General features: G+C 40.1%; 4 protein-coding genes and 2 non-coding genes across 7 annotated transcripts in view; 2 read left to right on the top strand and 4 right to left on the bottom strand.

Annotated features, from left to right (window-relative positions):
* Positions 1-59: 59 nt before the first annotated feature.
* spcs1 (signal peptidase complex subunit 1) lies at positions 60-2084 on the bottom strand. The gene is made up of 4 exons (XM_014986302.2): positions 1931-2084; positions 1486-1545; positions 388-474; positions 60-290 (listed from the first exon to the last, which is right to left on the bottom strand). Exons 1-4 carry the CDS (start codon positions 1964-1966, stop codon positions 165-167), a joined length of 309 nt encoding a protein of 102 aa, XP_014841788.1. The 5' UTR covers positions 1967-2084; the 3' UTR covers positions 60-164.
* Positions 2085-2156: 72 nt separating this feature from the next.
* On the top strand, positions 2157-7159 carry glt8d1 (glycosyltransferase 8 domain containing 1). Of its 2 annotated transcripts, XM_014986300.2 has the most exons (10): positions 2166-2714; positions 3168-3297; positions 3614-3712; positions 3824-4034; positions 4132-4249; positions 4329-4413; positions 4489-4601; positions 4699-4865; positions 5012-5124; positions 5790-7159. In XM_014986300.2, exons 4-10 carry the CDS (start codon positions 3880-3882, stop codon positions 5966-5968), a joined length of 930 nt encoding a protein of 309 aa, XP_014841786.2. In that variant the 5' UTR covers positions 2166-2714; positions 3168-3297; positions 3614-3712; positions 3824-3879; the 3' UTR covers positions 5969-7159. The 2 variants fall into 2 exon arrangements, with proteins under 2 accessions (XP_014841785.2, XP_014841786.2); XM_014986299.2 differs by lacking the exon at positions 3168-3297 and having other exon boundaries at positions 2157-2714.
* A 41-nt stretch (positions 7160-7200) lies between these two features.
* On the bottom strand, positions 7201-12156 carry gnl3 (G protein nucleolar 3). Its single transcript, XM_014986297.2, has 15 exons — positions 12021-12156; positions 11804-11862; positions 11461-11601; positions 11209-11328; positions 10912-10992; positions 10706-10838; positions 10502-10605; positions 9811-9961; positions 9623-9710; positions 9360-9537; positions 9138-9280; positions 8801-8937; positions 8506-8645; positions 8250-8313; positions 7201-8163 (listed from the first exon to the last, which is right to left on the bottom strand). Exons 1-15 carry the CDS (start codon positions 12031-12033, stop codon positions 8063-8065), a joined length of 1653 nt encoding a protein of 550 aa, XP_014841783.2. The 5' UTR covers positions 12034-12156; the 3' UTR covers positions 7201-8062.
* Positions 9013-9086, bottom strand: LOC148159639 (small nucleolar RNA SNORD19). The gene has a single exon (XR_015762972.1). It is a non-coding gene; the product is annotated as a small nucleolar RNA SNORD19 (small nucleolar RNA).
* Positions 10052-10183, bottom strand: LOC148159638 (small nucleolar RNA SNORA47). Its single transcript, XR_015762969.1, has one exon. It is a non-coding gene; the product is annotated as a small nucleolar RNA SNORA47 (small nucleolar RNA).
* A 3868-nt stretch (positions 12157-16024) lies between the features above and the next one.
* camk1b (calcium/calmodulin-dependent protein kinase Ib) overlaps positions 16025-18515 on the top strand; it is a 43274-nt gene continuing 40783 nt past the window's right edge. The window contains exon 1 of the mRNA XM_014986304.2: positions 16025-16162. The gene's annotated coding sequence lies outside the window, so the exon portion shown is untranslated. The remainder of the gene's footprint in view (positions 16163-18515) is intronic.

Raw genomic sequence — 18515 nt, 5'->3', positions numbered from 1 at the left:
TTACTGATGAGTGCAGAAAAACGTGAATTGAAATTTCACATCAAATCAAACAGACGGCACCGGATTTAACTTTTTATTTTGACCCTCTTATACTGTTATTTGCTGTGAATGTGAATTGTAGGACAAACTTCACTTTTCTATATATAAAAAAAAAATGAACAGGTTTATTTATGCTTCTTTCTCTTGGTGTTGTCCTGGGGCTTTTGGGTGGGCTCTCCGCTGGCTTCTGGTGCCACCGGCTGCCAGGGCAGAGGATTCCGTCTGTACATCGGCCATGGAGGCAGGGTCAACTAGAGAGGACGGAAACAACATGACAGATGTTTACAGGGCAATATAAAAAAGAGTTGATGTGACGCAAGACACCAGCCAATGAATGTAGAAACTCACCAGGCAAGACACAGCAAATCCAGCCAATACAATGTACACTGTCCAGCCAAACTGCTGAATAATCAGCCCATACACGAATCCGATCACCTGAGAAGAAAATCCAAACCACATCAGTACTGCAGGACTGCTGGGAGGAAGTTTAACCACTTGAACTGCCATCCGTGCCAGACAATTGTCCGTCCTCGTGTTAAGTCAAAACGCGGTACAGGTTTTGCCAAATATTTCCCAGTTGTCTTCAAAGCAGCCTTGTCATAGACACAATCCGCATGAAAATGCAGATTATTTTGTTATATTAGTATTTAAGCAAAAGTATTTATGATTTGAGTGAAAGTATATCACCTTCGGTTGCTGACCCAAGTAAACTTTCTGAACTTGTCAATTGGAAAAGGGTTAGTGACGGACAATTTTTTAGCAAACAACTTTAGAAAACAGATGCCCCTCAGCAAATTAGAATAAAATCCAAAATGTCTGCTAATTTCTGTAAGTTGGATCAAAAAGTGAAACTGATTACATTGACTAATTACACACTACAGACAGAAATTTGAGCATTTATGTAATTATGGCTTATAGCTAATAAGGTCAGAAAGTTACAAAATGTAATGAGACCAATAAATGTCTAACAGATGTGACTTGTTGGTTGTCCAAAGATTAGAACTGTTGTAAAAGTTAATTTTAGAGCACTTTACATGTCCCCACACACTGAGGTGATGATTTCATTTTCCATCCAATCTGCACCTCCAAACTGAGCTAATATCTAGTCAGCATGCTTACTTTACCTAAACCCCTGTGCACAGAACAGTGAGGATGAGAAGGATGAGTCACCAGATCCAACAATGAAGAACTAAAGGCCGATATTCTTTTAACACCTCGGCAGAGCCAGAGGCTAATATCTCCATTGCATACTGCATTAATGGGGTAATTCATGCAAAAGGAGCATTGACCAAGAAGTCTGTGCGTAAAAGCACAATAAACAAAAATAAGGCTTTGAGGTATATCATTTTGTGTGTATCGAATATTTATAAACGTTTCAAGTTATAGAACTGAAATATTTTAACATTTGTCATTTTAATTCTGGTTTAAATTAATTAAACTATTTACCGCAGAGATGAGTATAATTCCTTGGAAAATCTGCTCAGCCAGCTTCTGGCCCTTGTAGTCCTGCAAAACAAGAGGGAGATCAAATAAATTAAGTCATTAATGATTCTTATAATAAAGTCCGTTAGCAAAAGATGTCTGCAGAGCTTCTTCAACTGGTTATGCTGCACCTGCAAACTGAGGGATAACTTTGAACTAATTTTTAAAATCATTGTTTGACAGAGTTAACAGTGTTAATGCGACGCTTTTATCAACTTGTAATGTTGAATCCAAGTCCGAAATGTTATTTTATTTTTTTTCTGTGTAGAATAAAACATGGCTTTGGTTAGCATCCGTTACCAAAGTAATCAAAACGACAGAAAGCTAACGTTTCGTGAATAAAATCATCTGCATTATTTAAGGTAACTAAATTTACAGTTTCTCAACAAATTAGGTAATTACTTCTCACCATGTGCGTAGGAATGGACTTAAATACAGACAGCATTTTTACACTTGAAATGAACTGTCTAAACGGAAATATGTTTGGCTCTGGTTAGTCAAGCTTACTTCCGCTTTTAAAAGCTACGTTGTATTGTGAGGAAGGACCTCCCGACGTAATACGGGTGCCTAACTGAACAGAAAAGCGCAAGTCCTCAGATTCATATATCATGTGGATTCCTCAAAGCGCTTCGGGTTTTGTTAGCACTCGCTTCAAAGTCTGGGAAATTTGCAAGCTATCTACTAAGGTGCCTTACGTAAATTTGAAATTTCCCCATCATAACTGTAAAATTGGCTATGCATTTTTACAAAGTTATACTTTTAGAAAATTTAGAATTTTCTTACTAACCTTAATCGAAAACTTTTGCGTACTCGAAAGGCCCAGATAATGGAGATTTTCAATCAGGCTTATCCTAAACGCCTAAAGCTGAGTGCAGTCGTGATAGCGGAGGGGACAAACTTGTTGATGTTGAGTTGGCAGTTTGGCTTCAATGTGAATTCGTCACATATGAGTGTTTTTCCTAAAAACTGCACCTTGCATGTAGGCGTCTTGAATCTGAGCGCATAATTCATAACCTTTTTGTGTCTATGCCGTTATCACAGAGCGGCGTCGCGACGTTACGGTCTGGGGGGAACTCAGCCCACCGTGGGCATCACTTAAACCAGCTTCGGTTCTATTTGTATTCTCTTGCTTTTTAATTCTTGTCGTAGTGCTGGAAGGACTGATGCGGCGGCTGCCATGACACTAAGGAGAGGTAAGAAAGTTGCATTAACAATTATGTCATATCTTTCCACACATTAAGATAATCTGTGATTAATTGCACTAATAACAAACGTGAAATTGACTGTAATTAACATGGAAATTGTGGGGAAAATGTACTCCTCCCATCAAGTTAAGTGTCCAAGTGAGTGCCTCGCAAAGGTCATTTTCCATACGCTGAGGCAACTACAAGCATTAGTATATTTTAATGGGATTTGATTTGTTTTTGCTAGAGCAGCACAAAATAGTATAGATTTGTGAAATTAAAGGAAAATAATATGTATTTGTATTTACCTCTCTAATTTTGTTACCCTATAACCTGATGCCTAATAATTCACCTGTGCTCTTCTGTGAAAGCTTCAGAGGTTTGTCAGAGAACACTGATCTAAAAATAGCATTGTAAAGACAAGACAGATCAGTGATAATAATGCAAAATACTATGCCCTAGCTGGAAACTACATTGAAACAGGGTGGTGGCTGTGCAATGCTGTGGGGATGCTTTCCTAAAGTTAATGGGATGGAACTCAGCCAAAGCACAGACATCAGGCTAGACATCAACTGATCCGACTGAACTAAAGGTATCTTTGAAAAGAGAAACAGGCAAATGCTTTAGTCTGTAGATGTGTAATGTTGGTGGAGTCTTACCACAACAGACTTGTTGCTGTAATTTTGGTGAAAGGTGGTTCTGCAAAGTATTGTCTTGGGTTTTGTGTGTGGAGATAGAGAGATTAGGTAAATAAGAAAAGCACATAATTTATTCATGGAAAAAAAAAATGTTGGTAAAGTCCCCCACACATTGAAGTTTGTGGTTGCAACATGACAAAATAAGGGAAAGTTCTGTATGTTAAACTTCAGCCTCTTACATCTAACAGCTCCATCTCATGTGCTCCACAGTAAATGGAGTCCTTCTCGTTCTACTGGCCGTGGCCATACTGATCATAGTTCATCGAAACCTCCTGAACCTCAGTGACTTCTTGGACAGAGAAAACCCAGGTACGTTTCTGAGCCGAAGTTTACACGCACTGATGTAGTCTTGTCCCATCGGAGTATTTTGGTGCAACAAAACCACTGTAAGCGCTGTGCGGTTAACGTGCCCCAATCCAGATGCCGGACAGATTCTTCCTTTCGAGGCGGAGTTGTCTCCTGGTGTCGGGCAGAAGATGGAAAGGAAAGGAGACGAGATTCCTGTCCTCATCACTGCCTCAGAGGACAGGCTTGGGGCCGTGATCGTTGCGATGAACAGCGTCTCCCGGAACAGCAAAGCCAACGTGGTCTTCACTATTGTGACCCTGAATGATACAGTTGATCACCTAAAGTAAATTTGTTCTTTCTTGTCTTAATAATTCAGCCTGCGCAGGAATTCTCTGTCATCTTAAGTGAATTAAAAATGATCTTTTTTGTTTTACCAACAGAGCGTGGATAAGTAAGACAACGTTAAAAAATGTCAAATATAAAATAGTTATCTTCCAACCAGAGCTTCTGAACGGGAAGATATCAAAAGATCCTAAAATGCTGGAAGCTGCAAAACCAGTAAGACGACTCAGACTCAGAATACATGTCACAGCTGCTGTTTATGTATTAAACATTTTATGATGTGTGTGTGTGTTAGTTGACTTTTGCCAGGTTTTATCTGCCCATGTACATATCCGGGGTAGAGAAGGCGATTTATCTTGATGATGACGTTGTTGTACAAGGTAAGAACAAACCCATAATAAATCAAATCAAAGTCAAAAAAGGAGGTTTATTTATTTGTTGCTTTTGGCCATCAGGAGACATTCAGGAGCTTTATGAAATCAACCTGAAACCGGGACATGCAGCTGCCTTCTCTGATGATTGTGACTCAGCTTCTGCTAAGGGCATCGTTCGAGGGGCTGGAAACCAGGTGGCGTTTCCATCTAAGTTACTTGTCATTTGTGCTGCTTAATATAAGGAACTGAAATATACAGATGCTGTATTAAACAGCTAATCCTTTCCTGCAGAACAACTACATGGGTTTCCTGGACTTTAAAAAGGAGGCTATTAAAAAGCTGGGGATGAAGGCCAACACGTGCTCCTTTAATCCAGGAGTCATTGTCGCAAACCTGACCGAGTGGAAGAACCAGAACGTCACCCAGCAGCTGGAGAAGTGGATGGAGCGCAACTCTCAGTGAGCGCACACACACACACACACACACACACACACACACACACACACACAAGCCGCACGATCGGCTTAAGAGAAGACGCTTCCGCAGAAATAGAAATAGTTGTAGCAAAGGCATTTAATAATTTTTGTTGCCATTTTCGTAACAGGGAGGATCTGTACAGTAACACGCTCGCAGAAAGCATTACAACCCCTCCGCTTCTCATCGTCTTTTATAAACGTCACTCCCCCATCAACCCGATGTGGCATGTGAGACACCTGGGTGAGTTACAGGTTAATTTCTGAGTGTTGTTTCTGACTCTTTGTTAATTGGTGGAAATAAAAATAAAAACTTTATTGGTATCGTAGCAGTCAAACCGTAACGTTTGCTGACCAGCTTATGCTTGTTTCTAGTAGTATTTTGATGATTTATAGTCAGAAGGCCTCCTTTTTCCATCACCCTAATCTTTAGGGCCCTCTGTCAGATTAGAGTCGTGTCTTTGGCTGTGCTACTCCAAAAAGATAGCATATCGCTTCCAGTTATAACAGACATGCTGGTAAAGTTAATATGTTGCTGTACAACCTAAATCTGGCATCTGTAAAATGGTTATGAATAACTAAAGAAAAACTGGTTTTATGGCACCAAGAACATATCAGAGGCAGCATTCGTACCATACTTTCCTCACATGTTAAATTGGCAGTATCAGTTACTTTTTATTTATAATTCTAATGCATTTGGGAAGAGGAACCTCTAAAAAGGGAGATAACTGCACTTGAAATTTACAGCAAGACACCTTTTACATTGTTCAGTTGTGATATTTCTTTCAGTCGTAGTCAAAAATAGCTGCTCTCGTTTGGATGGGGGTAAACACTGAAATAATCAAAATTGTAACTTTCCAGTAATTCTAAAGGCTAACGCTAATAAATGTAAAAATCCCAACTTTTCAGGTATCACAGGCGCTGGAAATCGCTACTCTCCCCAGTACGTGAGGACTGCTAAACTGCTGCACTGGAATGGACATTATAAGCCCTGGGGGAGGACATCGTCCTTCTCCGACGTGTGGGACCAGTGGTTCATCCCTGATCCCACAGGGAAGTTTCATCCCGTGCGAAAACACGCAGACTGAAAAATGACTCTTCGGAGACCTTTGGACCAAACGCAGTCCCTGGTGGAACACAGTGTGGCTCCTTTCACCTCAGGAACTAAGCAGCCAGCAGTCTTATTCGTCATCCTCTGGATTTGTGGTCCCTCTTCACTCCGACGTTATCTTGAACACAGACGCCTGTTTTTACTAAATGTTTTCCTTGCAATGACTCCAACTTGCCCTTGGAGTTTCTTGTACCAGACATAATGCATCATCAATCGTATGATACAGGATTACATAATGTTCTAGAGTTTCTCAGGCCTTTTGAGACCATATTTGACCGTAGATTTATTCTTTTTGTTTAGGAATCCCATGGCCACATGAGCTTTAGTTGCGTTTTAGGTGCTGACTCACACAGATCAGTTACTGCCTCACAAGTGCACTAAAACGAATCCGTTACCATTTTCACAACTTTATAGTCTAATCTGTTGCATACCTAATTAGTAGGGACCCTATTCCACCAGATGAACCACATACAGCTGCTTATTTAAAGCCAGTCATATCTGTTGGTCCTCAGTTTAGCTTTGACACAGAAGTTAAACTCAAAGCTTAAAATGTACTAAACAAAAACAGTGTGGTCTAACTTTAAGATTACATTTTTTTTATACTTGTTAAACTGCAGGAAGGCTGCCAAGAGAAATGGTCATCACTGTGCAAAGGTTTAATGCCCATTTATGGTAATTGCTTAATTATGGCCTTAATAGAAGCTTAACTGTTGCTAAATGATAGCTTAGTATAAGATAAAGGATTTTTCGGTTTACAGAGTAGTAATGATATAGTGGCCAGTGTGTATTTATGTGTGCTTACCTCCTTCCCTGCTAACTCTCCCAAAGGCTAATGTCAGTGCTTAAAATACTTTAGGATTTTTTTTTATTTTTTGCACACAAGATTTATCCAACCTTTTTTTTTTTTTTTTTTAACCAGTACTTAAAAACCTCAAGTTGACCAGTTTAAATACAACCTCAACCCCCCCCCACCAACCAACTATACAAGTGTAAAAATGAACACTAATATTCCTTTGTTACATTGTGGATTTTTAATGATAACCAGACCACTAACCTCTGCGTTGCCTCGGCATTTGCACAAATACTGCATGCCTTGTTTGCTTTTTAAAGTAGTTTCCTGTTCTGTGTTTTGTACAATGCCAATAAAGTATATTTGCCATTTCCTAAACTGTGAAATTACTACTTTTATAGGGGAAAGAAATGTAAACATTGTTTTAGGGAAAAAAAAGAAAACATTCTACTTTTGATTTAATAGGTTTGTAGGTGCACATCTATATACACGGTTATAGATTAAGATCCCGCAAATGACCTCCAGTCACAATCAAGTATATACACAACTGCTTAATAAGAAAGTCAGTCACATAGGCATCAAATTATCTTGATGGGTAAGGGTGGATGGGTAGATTTAAGGGGGAAAAAAAAACATAGCTGAGGGTTAAATTGCGTCCATGAGTCGAGGTACGTTCCACCGTTCTTTAGGTTTGAGTACAAGCAGGAGTTTCGGAGCACCTGGCCTAATAATAGTGACGTCAAACACCAGGATAAGCAAATGTAACCACATTCCTGGCAGTGACTCAGCCTTTTTAAAGACCATATTTCCATAACACGATACAGTTCTCACCACTGTAACTCCCTGTTTTGTTTTCTACGGCTCAACGCCAGTCCTGATGGGATCAGCTGGCAAACAATAGAGCAAAGTTTAAAGCAGTAATCACTGAAAACAATTCTGTGTTTTTGTTCAGCCAACACTTCAATGTGGAATCAGGTGGACAATGTCTGGAAGTTAAGACAACTCCGGTCTGATGAAGAGATAAAATAGGAGTAACGACGCAGGGATTCAATTCTGTGCACACAACGCGTTTCCATCCATGTGTGGTATAATCTGACCAATCAGCAGTTTGTGTTTCCACACTACTTTATGACAGTAGCCTGGCTAGTTCATGGGTATCTGTGCCATTTACATGGTTTAGTTAACAACGGGGGACCAAAAAACGAAAACACAAAGCTGTTCTCCGTCATGAGTAGTTCCAGCTCTGGATGGTGAAAAGAGTCCATGAATCAAGGGGGGAGTTCATTTAAAATCAGTGTTGAAGTCGTAAGCATCATCTGTATAAACGGTAGAGAGGCTGATGTCGACAGGGACAGGCTGGAAATGAACCTTACTGGGTTTATCTGCAATGAAAAGGCAAAACATTAACTTATTTATTAGCACATATTTAAACCGATAAAAAATCTATGCAAAAACCCCCCAAAAATACCTTTGACTGTTTTCTGCAGCTTCTCAAGTTCCTCTGTTGCATGCAACTCCTCTGTTTCTCCAGGCTGCGAGAAAAGCAGACAGAAGTTTTATTTGTTTGTATCCAAGTGCTCTTAAGAGACACAGTGATTAAAAGCAGTCATCAGGATCAGAGTTGGATTAGAAGTCTTCATAAAAGAAATCGAGACTTGCATTTTTGTCCTCATTTCCAGAAGTTAAAACAAATGCCATGCAAGTGCATTTCTGTGCATCATTACCTCATCGTTCTCACTGTTGTGCTGCGCCTCCCTCTCTGCAGGTGGTCGCTCTTCAGGGACGGCGGCCACCGTCAGCAGACCAGCAGTCGGCCCTCTGGAGACGAAGCCGATGCTGCTAGCCAGGTTTGGAAATTTAAAACCTGTGGAAGATTTTTATTTATTTTTTTTAGGAATAAAAAGGTATAGCACCTTGCAGACGTAATCGCACCACTTCAAGCCGTTTCACATTTTTTTCATGTTACAATAAATTGCTCACAAGCTTCTAAATGTGTAAACTCAGCTGTAACATTTATACCTTTCAGAATTTCCATGTTGCCTGCCTTCACTTTGGCTAGATCCCAGCCGTTCTGCATCTCAGCGATCACTTCCTCAGTCACATAGTTTGGGAGGCTGTAGTTGCCTGGCACTTTGCAGTGGTAGCTTAATTTGGCTCTAGAGGGGGCGAAGGGGTAAATAAAAGATTTTTGTGTAATTTAAATGACACAAAAGCCAAACACTTGCTCCAGTTAAAGGGTTTGGATCAGAGTTGGATTAGAAGTCTTCATAGAGAACTCAAGAATTGCACTTTTTCCTCATTTCCAAAACAACGCAGCTACCCGCTTTTAGGAAACACGAACAAGAACGACGCTCACCCTGTCCAGTCGGTAAGGAAGGTGTTTGCCGCTTGCTCCGTGTTTGGAACGCCGCCTTTCTGCAGGAAGCCTCGCTTTTTGGCCAACAGGGTCAAGAACTCCAGGGAATTCCTGAAGTCTGGGACGGTATACTGAAGCATGACCTGAGACAAGAGGATAAAAGTTAGCAAAAATGATTTAGCAGTTCCTACTCACTTTCTCTGTGACTGCAACAGCCAGTACCTGCGACTTATCACACTGCTTGAGCAACGTATTTACGGCATCCAGCACCGCCTGCTGACCCTCCTCCACCTGCAGGCTCCTCAGGGCCATGGAGGCTGCTGGGTTGGACGGCGAAGCGACGACGCCCGGGCTGTCCATTAGCTTCACTATCTTTGACATGTGCACCTCCTGCATGGATCTGACGTGCAGGAAAGAGGACGTTGAATTATGAACGACGTTTTGGAGGCAAGATGTTTTAGCCACAACTATTTTTCTTTGCTTACTTCGTGGTGCCTTTTGCAATACCAACATGGCACGCCATCATCCCTTTCAAGTTGTTAATCAGGCTGCTCTTCCCTACATTAGGAAAGCCTGGGAGGAAGAAACAAAAAAAAAAAGTTCATAAAAAGGATAGAAATTGATATATTTCATAATATTAAGCAAGCAAAATGACAGATTCGAATAAACTTACCAACTACGCCCACTTTGAGTGCGGCTTCGCTCTGCGTCTTGGCGGCATAAGCCGACAGTAGCTCGGCGAGACACTCGCTGCCAAAACACGCTGCTCCTTTGGACCTGTCCAGGACTACATCGGAGGGCACAACTCTTTTCCTTTTGGTTTTCTGATGAGCAAAGAGCACAACGTGATCGACACATTGAAAGGTCGACATAGCTCACACCCACCACAACAGATTTTTTTTTGTTTTTTTATGCAAATGTTCCGCAAAAGCACACATGGTCCCTTCTGACACAGGGACTAAACTGTGCCATTTGTTGGTTATTCTCGGAGGTCACAACCGGTCAGAACAGCACTGGGCAAGCTGTTCAACCTTCTCAGCCCTCCACATAAAGACAAGAAGTTTTGAGCCATTTAAAAAGGAAACTATTTTCTACAGAGGGATCTGCCGGCTGTTCGTTCTGCCTCCAGGTATGAGTAGGAGTCGTCTTCCACAGGAAACTAATACCAATCTTAGATATTTTACATGAATTAAAATGACACAGTAGCTGCCAGGAAGGCTGAATGTATCGCAATAAAGTTGCTCCATTTTATCCTTTTGAGCCTTTAACTTCTGTTTCAGAACACTGGAGATGATGCCAGGTTTTGGAAACTTTATAACAAAGGTAAGAATCTGCAGATTGCAGTTAGGCAAATCACGTCTTACCACAGTTTTGTCCCGCATTTGTGTTGAAGCTTTGAATGCCACAACTGGAAACTCCCTTTGTAAACAGTCGATCCACTTCTCTACATTTTCCTTTGGTACAAGATCTGTAGCAGAAAAATAAAAAAACAACAACAACATGAAAATCAAATCATGTTAAGAGTTTTATTTTCTTGGTTTAGCTGAGAGCTTCTCATTTCCATTTACCTATTTTGGTCAACACAAAAAGTAATTTCTTTTTGCCCCCCAGTAGCACAGCCTCCTCCAATTGTGGGCACCTGCATCCCAGAGGATCCCGAGCATCAAGGACTTCTATTACAACATCAGACGCATCTATTACCTGCAAGGGGTGACTTTGTGAGTAAAGCTGACAGTGTATTGTGCTGGATCTCACTGTAAGGGTGCAGGTATACCTTGTTTAGTTCACTGCAGAGGTGCTGCTTTGAGTTCTTGTTCGGAGCTGAACGTTTCACTGAATTATTTTCTGTGGTGTCCTATGCAAACAGATGGAGACAGACACCTTAATCATTTATCTTGCCGTAAAAAAAAAAAAAAATTAACTACAAACAAAAATATATTTTTTATTATTATTGCTTTTTTCAGACATGAAAATCTGCAGCATTTGCATTTTATAATTTGCTTTGTAAAACAACAATTAAAAAAATTGGAGTGGTGTTTCAGTACTGGCTACTGATGAGGTGGACTGTTACCTTTCGGGCCTTCTTGGCGCTTGGTTCTGCTTCTTTAACAGCGGCTTCCTTCTCTTTTTTCCTTTTCTGGGCTCGCTCTTCCTTTTTGGCTTGTCGTTTCCTTTCTTTCTCTTCTTCAATCTAAAAAAAAAAAGAAGCAAGTTTTTCAAAAATACATATGTACATGGAAACTACCAACAGCCATTAAAAAAAATTGCTAAATACTTTTTACACCCATCTAAACTAAGCTAAGCTATTCGGATGCCAGCCCACCTGCAGCCTCCTTTGCTCTGCCTCTCTGAGGACCTCCTCCTTGAAGGGGGCGCTGTTGGGCACTCCGGGATCCTTCTTTACATGCTTCTTCAATCCTTTCTTTTTAGCTTCTTTTTTTAACTTTCTGTTATGCTCCCGAACCTGAGATCAGAGCGGAATATTACTAAGGTTATTGTGGAAGAAGCAGCGATATAATTTGTGTACACAAGCGTGCAAAAAAAAAAAAAAAAAAAAAGTATCGTAATGATATACTATGACAAACATGCAAGAAATGTAGTTCAAATATATTTTATCTACAAGGTAGCAACGTAAAACCACTGATATACGACAAAAAGCCACTTACCTTCTTCTGTATTTTATAACGTTTGGAGCAGGATATCCTTTTACTTGCTTTCCTTAACTCTGAAGAGAATGAAAGCTTCGTTAGCTCGGTTAAACCTCGGTTAGCCTTAGAAAAAGCTAATGTAACCTGACCCCAACGAACAAAATGGACAACCCGGACATTAAAACATTAAAAAGCTGCTCTTCGTGGACCATTTACTGTATGGAAATACACTTACTTGGTCTTTTCATTGTGTCGCTGTTGATCTGCCAATGTGACTGAACGGCTCACACGTGGAAACAGCACAAGTGAAGTTAGATGTTGCGTCTCTTCGGTTTCACGCAGTCCGTAAATGAACTTCTGCCACCTGCTGACTTGGAGGTTTATAACACCTTATTTTCTCAAAGGTTCATTCGGATATTTTCCACATTTTCTCGTAATAACTAACCTAACCCTAACCCTAATATCACAACCACAAATCTTAATAAATGTTATAGCGAATGTTAAGTGATGGACCAACATGAAGTATTTTATAATCGTGTCTTACCACAAAAGTGAGGAATCATTGCAAACAGTGAGGACGGAGAGTGTTTTAAATCTGGACTTTGGGCCATTCTAACACATAAACAGACAGAGATAAACCATTCTGTAGTAGCTCTGGCTGCTTGTTGAGTGTTGTTGTCTGGCTGAAAGATGAGCCTCCACCCCAATATCATTTCTTTTGCAGCTTCCAATAGGCTTCTGTCCAGGACTGCCCTGTATTTGATGTAAGAATACCTGATTATGAGGTTCTATGATTTATATGAGCATTATTTAGAACTTAGACATTATAGCCTGCTTGAATTTGGCAACAAATACATCCACCAATATTGAAAATATTTCAAGTCTGATGTGACTCCATCTGGAAAAAAAAAACAGAAGTTGGACACCATGTCTATGAAGCAGCCTGGAGGTGGCAGCAGTAAGCTTTGCTCAAGTTTGTCTGAGGCTGAAACCAAAACGAAGCTACAAGTAAAAATGAGTTTCTAGGTTAATTGTTTTCTCCAGCACATTGGAGTAACCTATCACAACTGTTGGCAAATTTTAATCAAGTTAAACCAGTAGCTATGAAATTGTAGTAATTTTAAAATGATGTAAAATATTAAAGTAGAGACATTACATTGCGTGTCCTTTTTTTTCATATTTATTGAACCTTGTGGACTTTGCATGCAATAAATGTTTCAATACTGAAGTCTACATCTGTAAAAATGTTTCCTATCCTCTGTGCTCATCTGCAATGCATTCTAATCTGCTATGATTCTTCCCTACAGCTAACCAAAGTGCTATCTCCTGATCTCCTTGCAGTCCCTGAAAGATCTGCACTCTTAGCATATCCTGTATTACTTGCTTGAGAGCTTCATTGACAGCAGCTTTCAAATGCTAATGCCACACTTGAAACCAACTCCACACTTTTTAAAGGCTTAATTATTGAATACATGCTAGAGAAAGAGCACACACCTGTTCGTGAACCAGTTTTGGAGATGTCAGCTTTCCGACTGACGTTTTGGCCAATAATTAATAAGGTTCCCGCAAATGAAGGAGATGCAATTTTAAAAATCATTTGGCTTGCTGCTGTGTTGGTTCTTAAGCCCCTCTCTCAAGATCAAACACAATTGGTTCCTGAATATCATTAGCATGTAGATACTTGACCCTTTTCTTTTAAATTACGCTTACATTAGGTATCATGAAGCTGCTGTTATTGGTTAATATTTTAATCTCTAAATCTCAAAATTTATTGTCTAGGCATGCTCATCAGCGCATGCTTGGTAGCTGAAAAAAAAAAAACTAAACAAATATTTTTAAATGTGATAAGCATGCACTTTGCACTGAACCGACTCGACATGCCAACCACACGCTCAAAAACCACAAACCAAACCAAATCAGTCACAAGCTGACTAATGTACATTGATGTCTATAAAAAAAAAGAAAAAAGAAGAGAAACAGTCACGGCATGAATCTCAAAGAAAAAGATATTATAAAAATATTTTCAGAACTACAGCAGGACTCAAAACAACCAGGCATCATAAATAAAAACCATCAATACGGGACAATATGGGATCTCTTAAAGGGGGGACATCTTGTTTGTGTCATTCAAACCAGCCATTATGTATTATATTGAGTCCATATAAATTTTTCTCCAGCTGGATGGGTGCTAAGTGGGACCTGGCCTCATAATGTGCTTCTGGCATGGAATTCATTTATGTTGACTAAACAGAATCCATATTGGCAAAACAAGTTGGGCACCTATGCAGTTCTTAACTCTCAAACACGTGAAAGGCCCCAACTTTCATTCGTTAACCCAGAGGTGTCCTTCATAAAATCTATAACTAGGGGTCATTACATCATGGAAAACTCCATCTGAAGTTTCCACTTTAAACATTTTGAATTCATGGGGCCTCATACAGATTCTTATAAATAAATTGCAATATCTTGAAAGGCCATTGTATTTCAGAAATTTTTATTTAAATATGGAAACTCCCAATTTTTAGTGACATCCACAGTGATATATTTATTTAGGTCACAATTGTAATGATTACACCTCACAGCTAAGGAAAACCAAATAAATTGACTTTTCAGAAAGTCTTCATATTCATTAAGACTATAAAGGACTTTTAAAACAAAAATGTTGTGTTGTGTTCATACCACAGAGAAGACTGCTGATTTGAATTGTTTCCACTGTGGTCTCTTACAGCACGAGTCAAACTCAAGGTTTGCAAGCCAAATGTGGTCAACCATAGCTTGATGATAACATTTGTACGCATATATATATATATATATATATATATGTATATATATATATATATATATATATATTTCTTTTTTTTTTTTTTTTTTTCAATCTGAACAGTTTTACCAGTGAACTAGCAAATTATATGAATGTGAAAATATGTTTAATAATGTTTAGCTTGAAGAAGTACTCAATGAATGCAAAGACAAATATTTATTAATATTTAAACAGTTTGTTAACGGTTAGTTTTATAAGTACTTGATGGGACACAAGTGACCCATCAAGGAGAATCACGATGTAGCTCAAAATGAAAATGAGTTTGACACCAGTGTCCTATAGGGTACACCACAAAAAGATAAATGTAAAAGACATCAGCTGTTCACAAAGCACAGTATACGTGCTATGAAAAAGTTGAGTCGAGAGAAAATAGTGTTGGGAAAAGTTGCCCAAACAACAGGGATAAGCACAGACTTAGGAGGATTGTGAAGCAAAAGCCGCACAAGAGCTTGGGGAGATCAACAAGGTTTGGGCTGCAGTTGGAGTCTGTGCTCTATGAGCCTCTACACACAGACATATCCAGGATATGGCCTACAATCGTCATACTCCTTGTGTTTCGTATCTCCTGAACTTTAAACAATATCAGAACTATCTGACTCAGGCAAATGACTAAACTGTAGTTTGGTGGTCCAAAGCCCATTTTCAGATTTTCATTAACTCTTCATTTAATTTAGAAATCAAAGTTCCAAAGTATGGAAACAGAGGATAGAGACAGGTAACTGAGGTGGACTGAAGTCCAGTGTGAAGTTTCCACAGTCTTTGTGGAGCTCTCCAAGTGTTGTCCAATGTGTTTTTTTAAGTCCAAAGAACAGCTGTCTTCCAGATAAGTTTAGATCATGTCCTTCTTCCTTTTCCTGACAAGCTTTTATGGAAATGCTGATTTCATTTTTCAGGTGGACTAATCACCCACACTACATGTGGAATACCTTGACTAATTAACATTGTATCACTGTGCAATTAATGGCCAGCAAAACTAAGCATAACAGAGAACCTGTGGGATGCTGTCAAGAGGAAGATTAGAGAAACCTCACCCAACAGTATAATAAATATTAATTTGCACTGGACAGATATTTCTGCGTTAAACCCATGTGATGTTTTTCATTAGCATTATATTTAATGTATTATTTGAGAAGTGGCTGTGTGTTTAGTTGTGTGTGGTGGAGCAGATGGAGGGTCTCTCCTTGGGCGCTATGCAAACCAGACTCTGCTGGTATCATTCAGTTGTATCAGCAGTGTCATACAGACTGTACTTAGCAGCAGGTGTCGCTTGTTACAGTCCCTGCCAAACCTCTACGCCTATGATAGCAAGTGGAGTCACTGGCTCGCGAGTATAGTGAACCGTTTTACCTGAGCGCCGCATCTCGGGCGCTGATTGGTTCGCTGGCTGTCCGACCCTTAGGTGACGTCAGGAGCGCTGCTGCGGGTGAGGCGGGTGAGGCTGCCTGTCAGTCCAGCCTCAGTGAGACAGGGAGCGCTCCGAGCAGCAGCAGCAGCAGCAGTGCCAGCAGCAGAGACAGACGCGGTGACTGGACCTCACTGACCCCGCACATTCACAGGTAAGGAGGACTCACGTTGAACCGTCGGTTCACTAACTTTATATGTGACTCTCCGAGGGACCCAGCAAGGCGTGGCTTGTCGTGTTTGTTCTGACACCTTTCTTTTTTCCCCTCACGCAACATTTATCAGCCTGTCTGTTTTTATTATCCGGCTCCCTTACTCACAGTTAGTCATGCATACTTCATTAGTGAAAGTCTGTTAATAAGCGCTTAACAATGAACTCGTTTTCTAAGAGCCTGCTGGTCATAAGTACAGTGGAGTCATTCTGTTTTGCGCTCTCATTCACATTATAAAGAGAACCTCTATGTTACGAGCAAATACTGACGTGAAATTCGGCCAGCAAAATAGACGCACTGAGGTGAGAGCTTTCTCTTCCCCCTTCACACCAGTCACTTCTACAAAAGTGAGTACTACCGGAATTAATGTGGCTTAAGACGGATTTAAACTCTTTGGTGTGACTACTAACAAATACTTCAAGGTCTTGAGGACCCCCTGGTGGTGAAATTAATCCTCAAAATACACAATCAAAGCTGCGTGTAAGTTGTCATGATGTGAAATTCTCCTCTTATTTAGCTTCAGTTCTTTCCCCTGTCTGTTTGATGTCTTCCTCTCACATGTGAAGCGTGCTGATCAATTAATAGGCCCACATTAAGAGATTTGTTGTGCGTCATTAACACAGGCTGACCAATCGACCCCCATCATCAGCCAGTGGGTGCACAGGGCTGATTGATATGCAGCCCTGCTGAGGCACTGTGCCAAGCCCTGGAAATCTGTTTTGTGAATCAAACAACAAGTGATGATGGCAGAGACTTGAGTTAATGAACTGTGAATCACACAGACCGCTTTTTCTGCGTTTGTGCTGGGAAAAAAACATGTTGCACTTGGCACATCGGGGGAAAGCGCTCGCCCACTGCTGTAGAGGCCTTGAGGTTCTGACTTCAGCAGTTTGACCCGATGAATCATTTTTAGTGTTATTGTTGTGTGAAATATGTGAATGGAGCTCTCTGTCTTGTTGACTCTGTCTGTGTCAGGCTTTTTGCGTGTTTTTTATCCTGCTCATATCTGTGCTTGTCTACCATTTCCTCAGAAATATGAGTGGTGATACGAAGTGAAATCTGATCCAAAAAGCAAGGGGCCAATGTAGGAAAGGTTATACCTTTTGGTTGTCAGACTGATCATATCAGTCAAGCTGAATTCTGCAAGTAAAATAATTCTCTTTGTGCCTTATTCAGTCTGTTTGCATAAACATTGCAAATATCTTATATTTTTGCTTTTTTCAAACTTCACACTAATTTTATGTCAGATAAAGATAACCTGAGTAAATCCAAAAGTAGTATTTGATTATATTTTATATAGCAAGAGAATAATGCTATCTGAGTCAACCTGACTATGCACTTGTAATTGACCTATAAACCAATAATTCTTGGGTATGTATCCAGACTTTGACTAAGCCACACAAAACCCCTCTATTTTTTGCTTTGTTTGGAACTATTTAGAGGTGCAATTGCTGTTTCACATTATTGTGCTGCCTCATAACCCCAGTGTGCTTGAGCTTAAGGTCACAAACTGATGGCTGGACATTTTCTGTAAGTATTTTTTGTTAGAGAGCAGAATGCATGACTCCATCAACCACAATGAGCCATCCAGGGCCTGAAGCAACAAAGCAGCCCAGAACACCACAGTACTAGAGTGCTGCAACAATGTCCAGGTGCCAGTATAGTGAATTTTGAGAAATGCTGTTTTAGGTTTACACCAGATATAATGAAACGCACACCTTCTAAAAACTTCCACCCTTGTCTCATCAGTTCACTGAATATTTTACCAAAAGTTTTGTATAATCATAAGGCAAATGAGAAACAAGCTTTTATGCTCTTTTTGGTCAATGTTTCCTTGGAGCCCTCCCGTTGTGCCCCCCACCCCCCCCGAGTCTCTTTCTGTTTATTCAATCACAAACATCAACCTCAGCTGAAGAATGTCAGGCCTGGGATGCTTTAGATGTCTTTCTTAGTCACTCTCCTACCTACTGGATGAGTCGCAGATGTGCACCTGGGGTAATTTTCATAAACTAGCCATTGTTGGGAAGGTTCACCATTGTTCCAATGTCCCAAAGCCTTAATGATAGTTTTGTAACCCTCAACAAACCTATTGGCCAATGAATTTGTTTCTCAATTTCTTTAGCATTCCCTTTGGCCTACTTCATGTTGTTAGATAGGTTCTATGGTCTGCCAAAATTAAGTCAGGATGTTTCTTGTGTAACTAAACTCAGAATTAAAGAAATGTGTACAGTAAATTCATAATTGATCAGGGGGTGTGATTACTTTTTCCACATAAGACAGATTTTTAATAGACATT

Source organism: Poecilia mexicana, unplaced genomic scaffold (genome assembly GCF_051168715.1).
Source record: "Poecilia mexicana isolate PSO_F unplaced genomic scaffold, ASM5116871v1 scaffold_5, whole genome shotgun sequence".
Classification (NCBI taxonomy): Eukaryota; Metazoa; Chordata; class Actinopteri; order Cyprinodontiformes; family Poeciliidae; genus Poecilia; species Poecilia mexicana.
The sequence above is the reverse complement of the archived record's forward strand: the minus strand, read 5'-3'. Positions and strand labels throughout refer to the sequence as shown.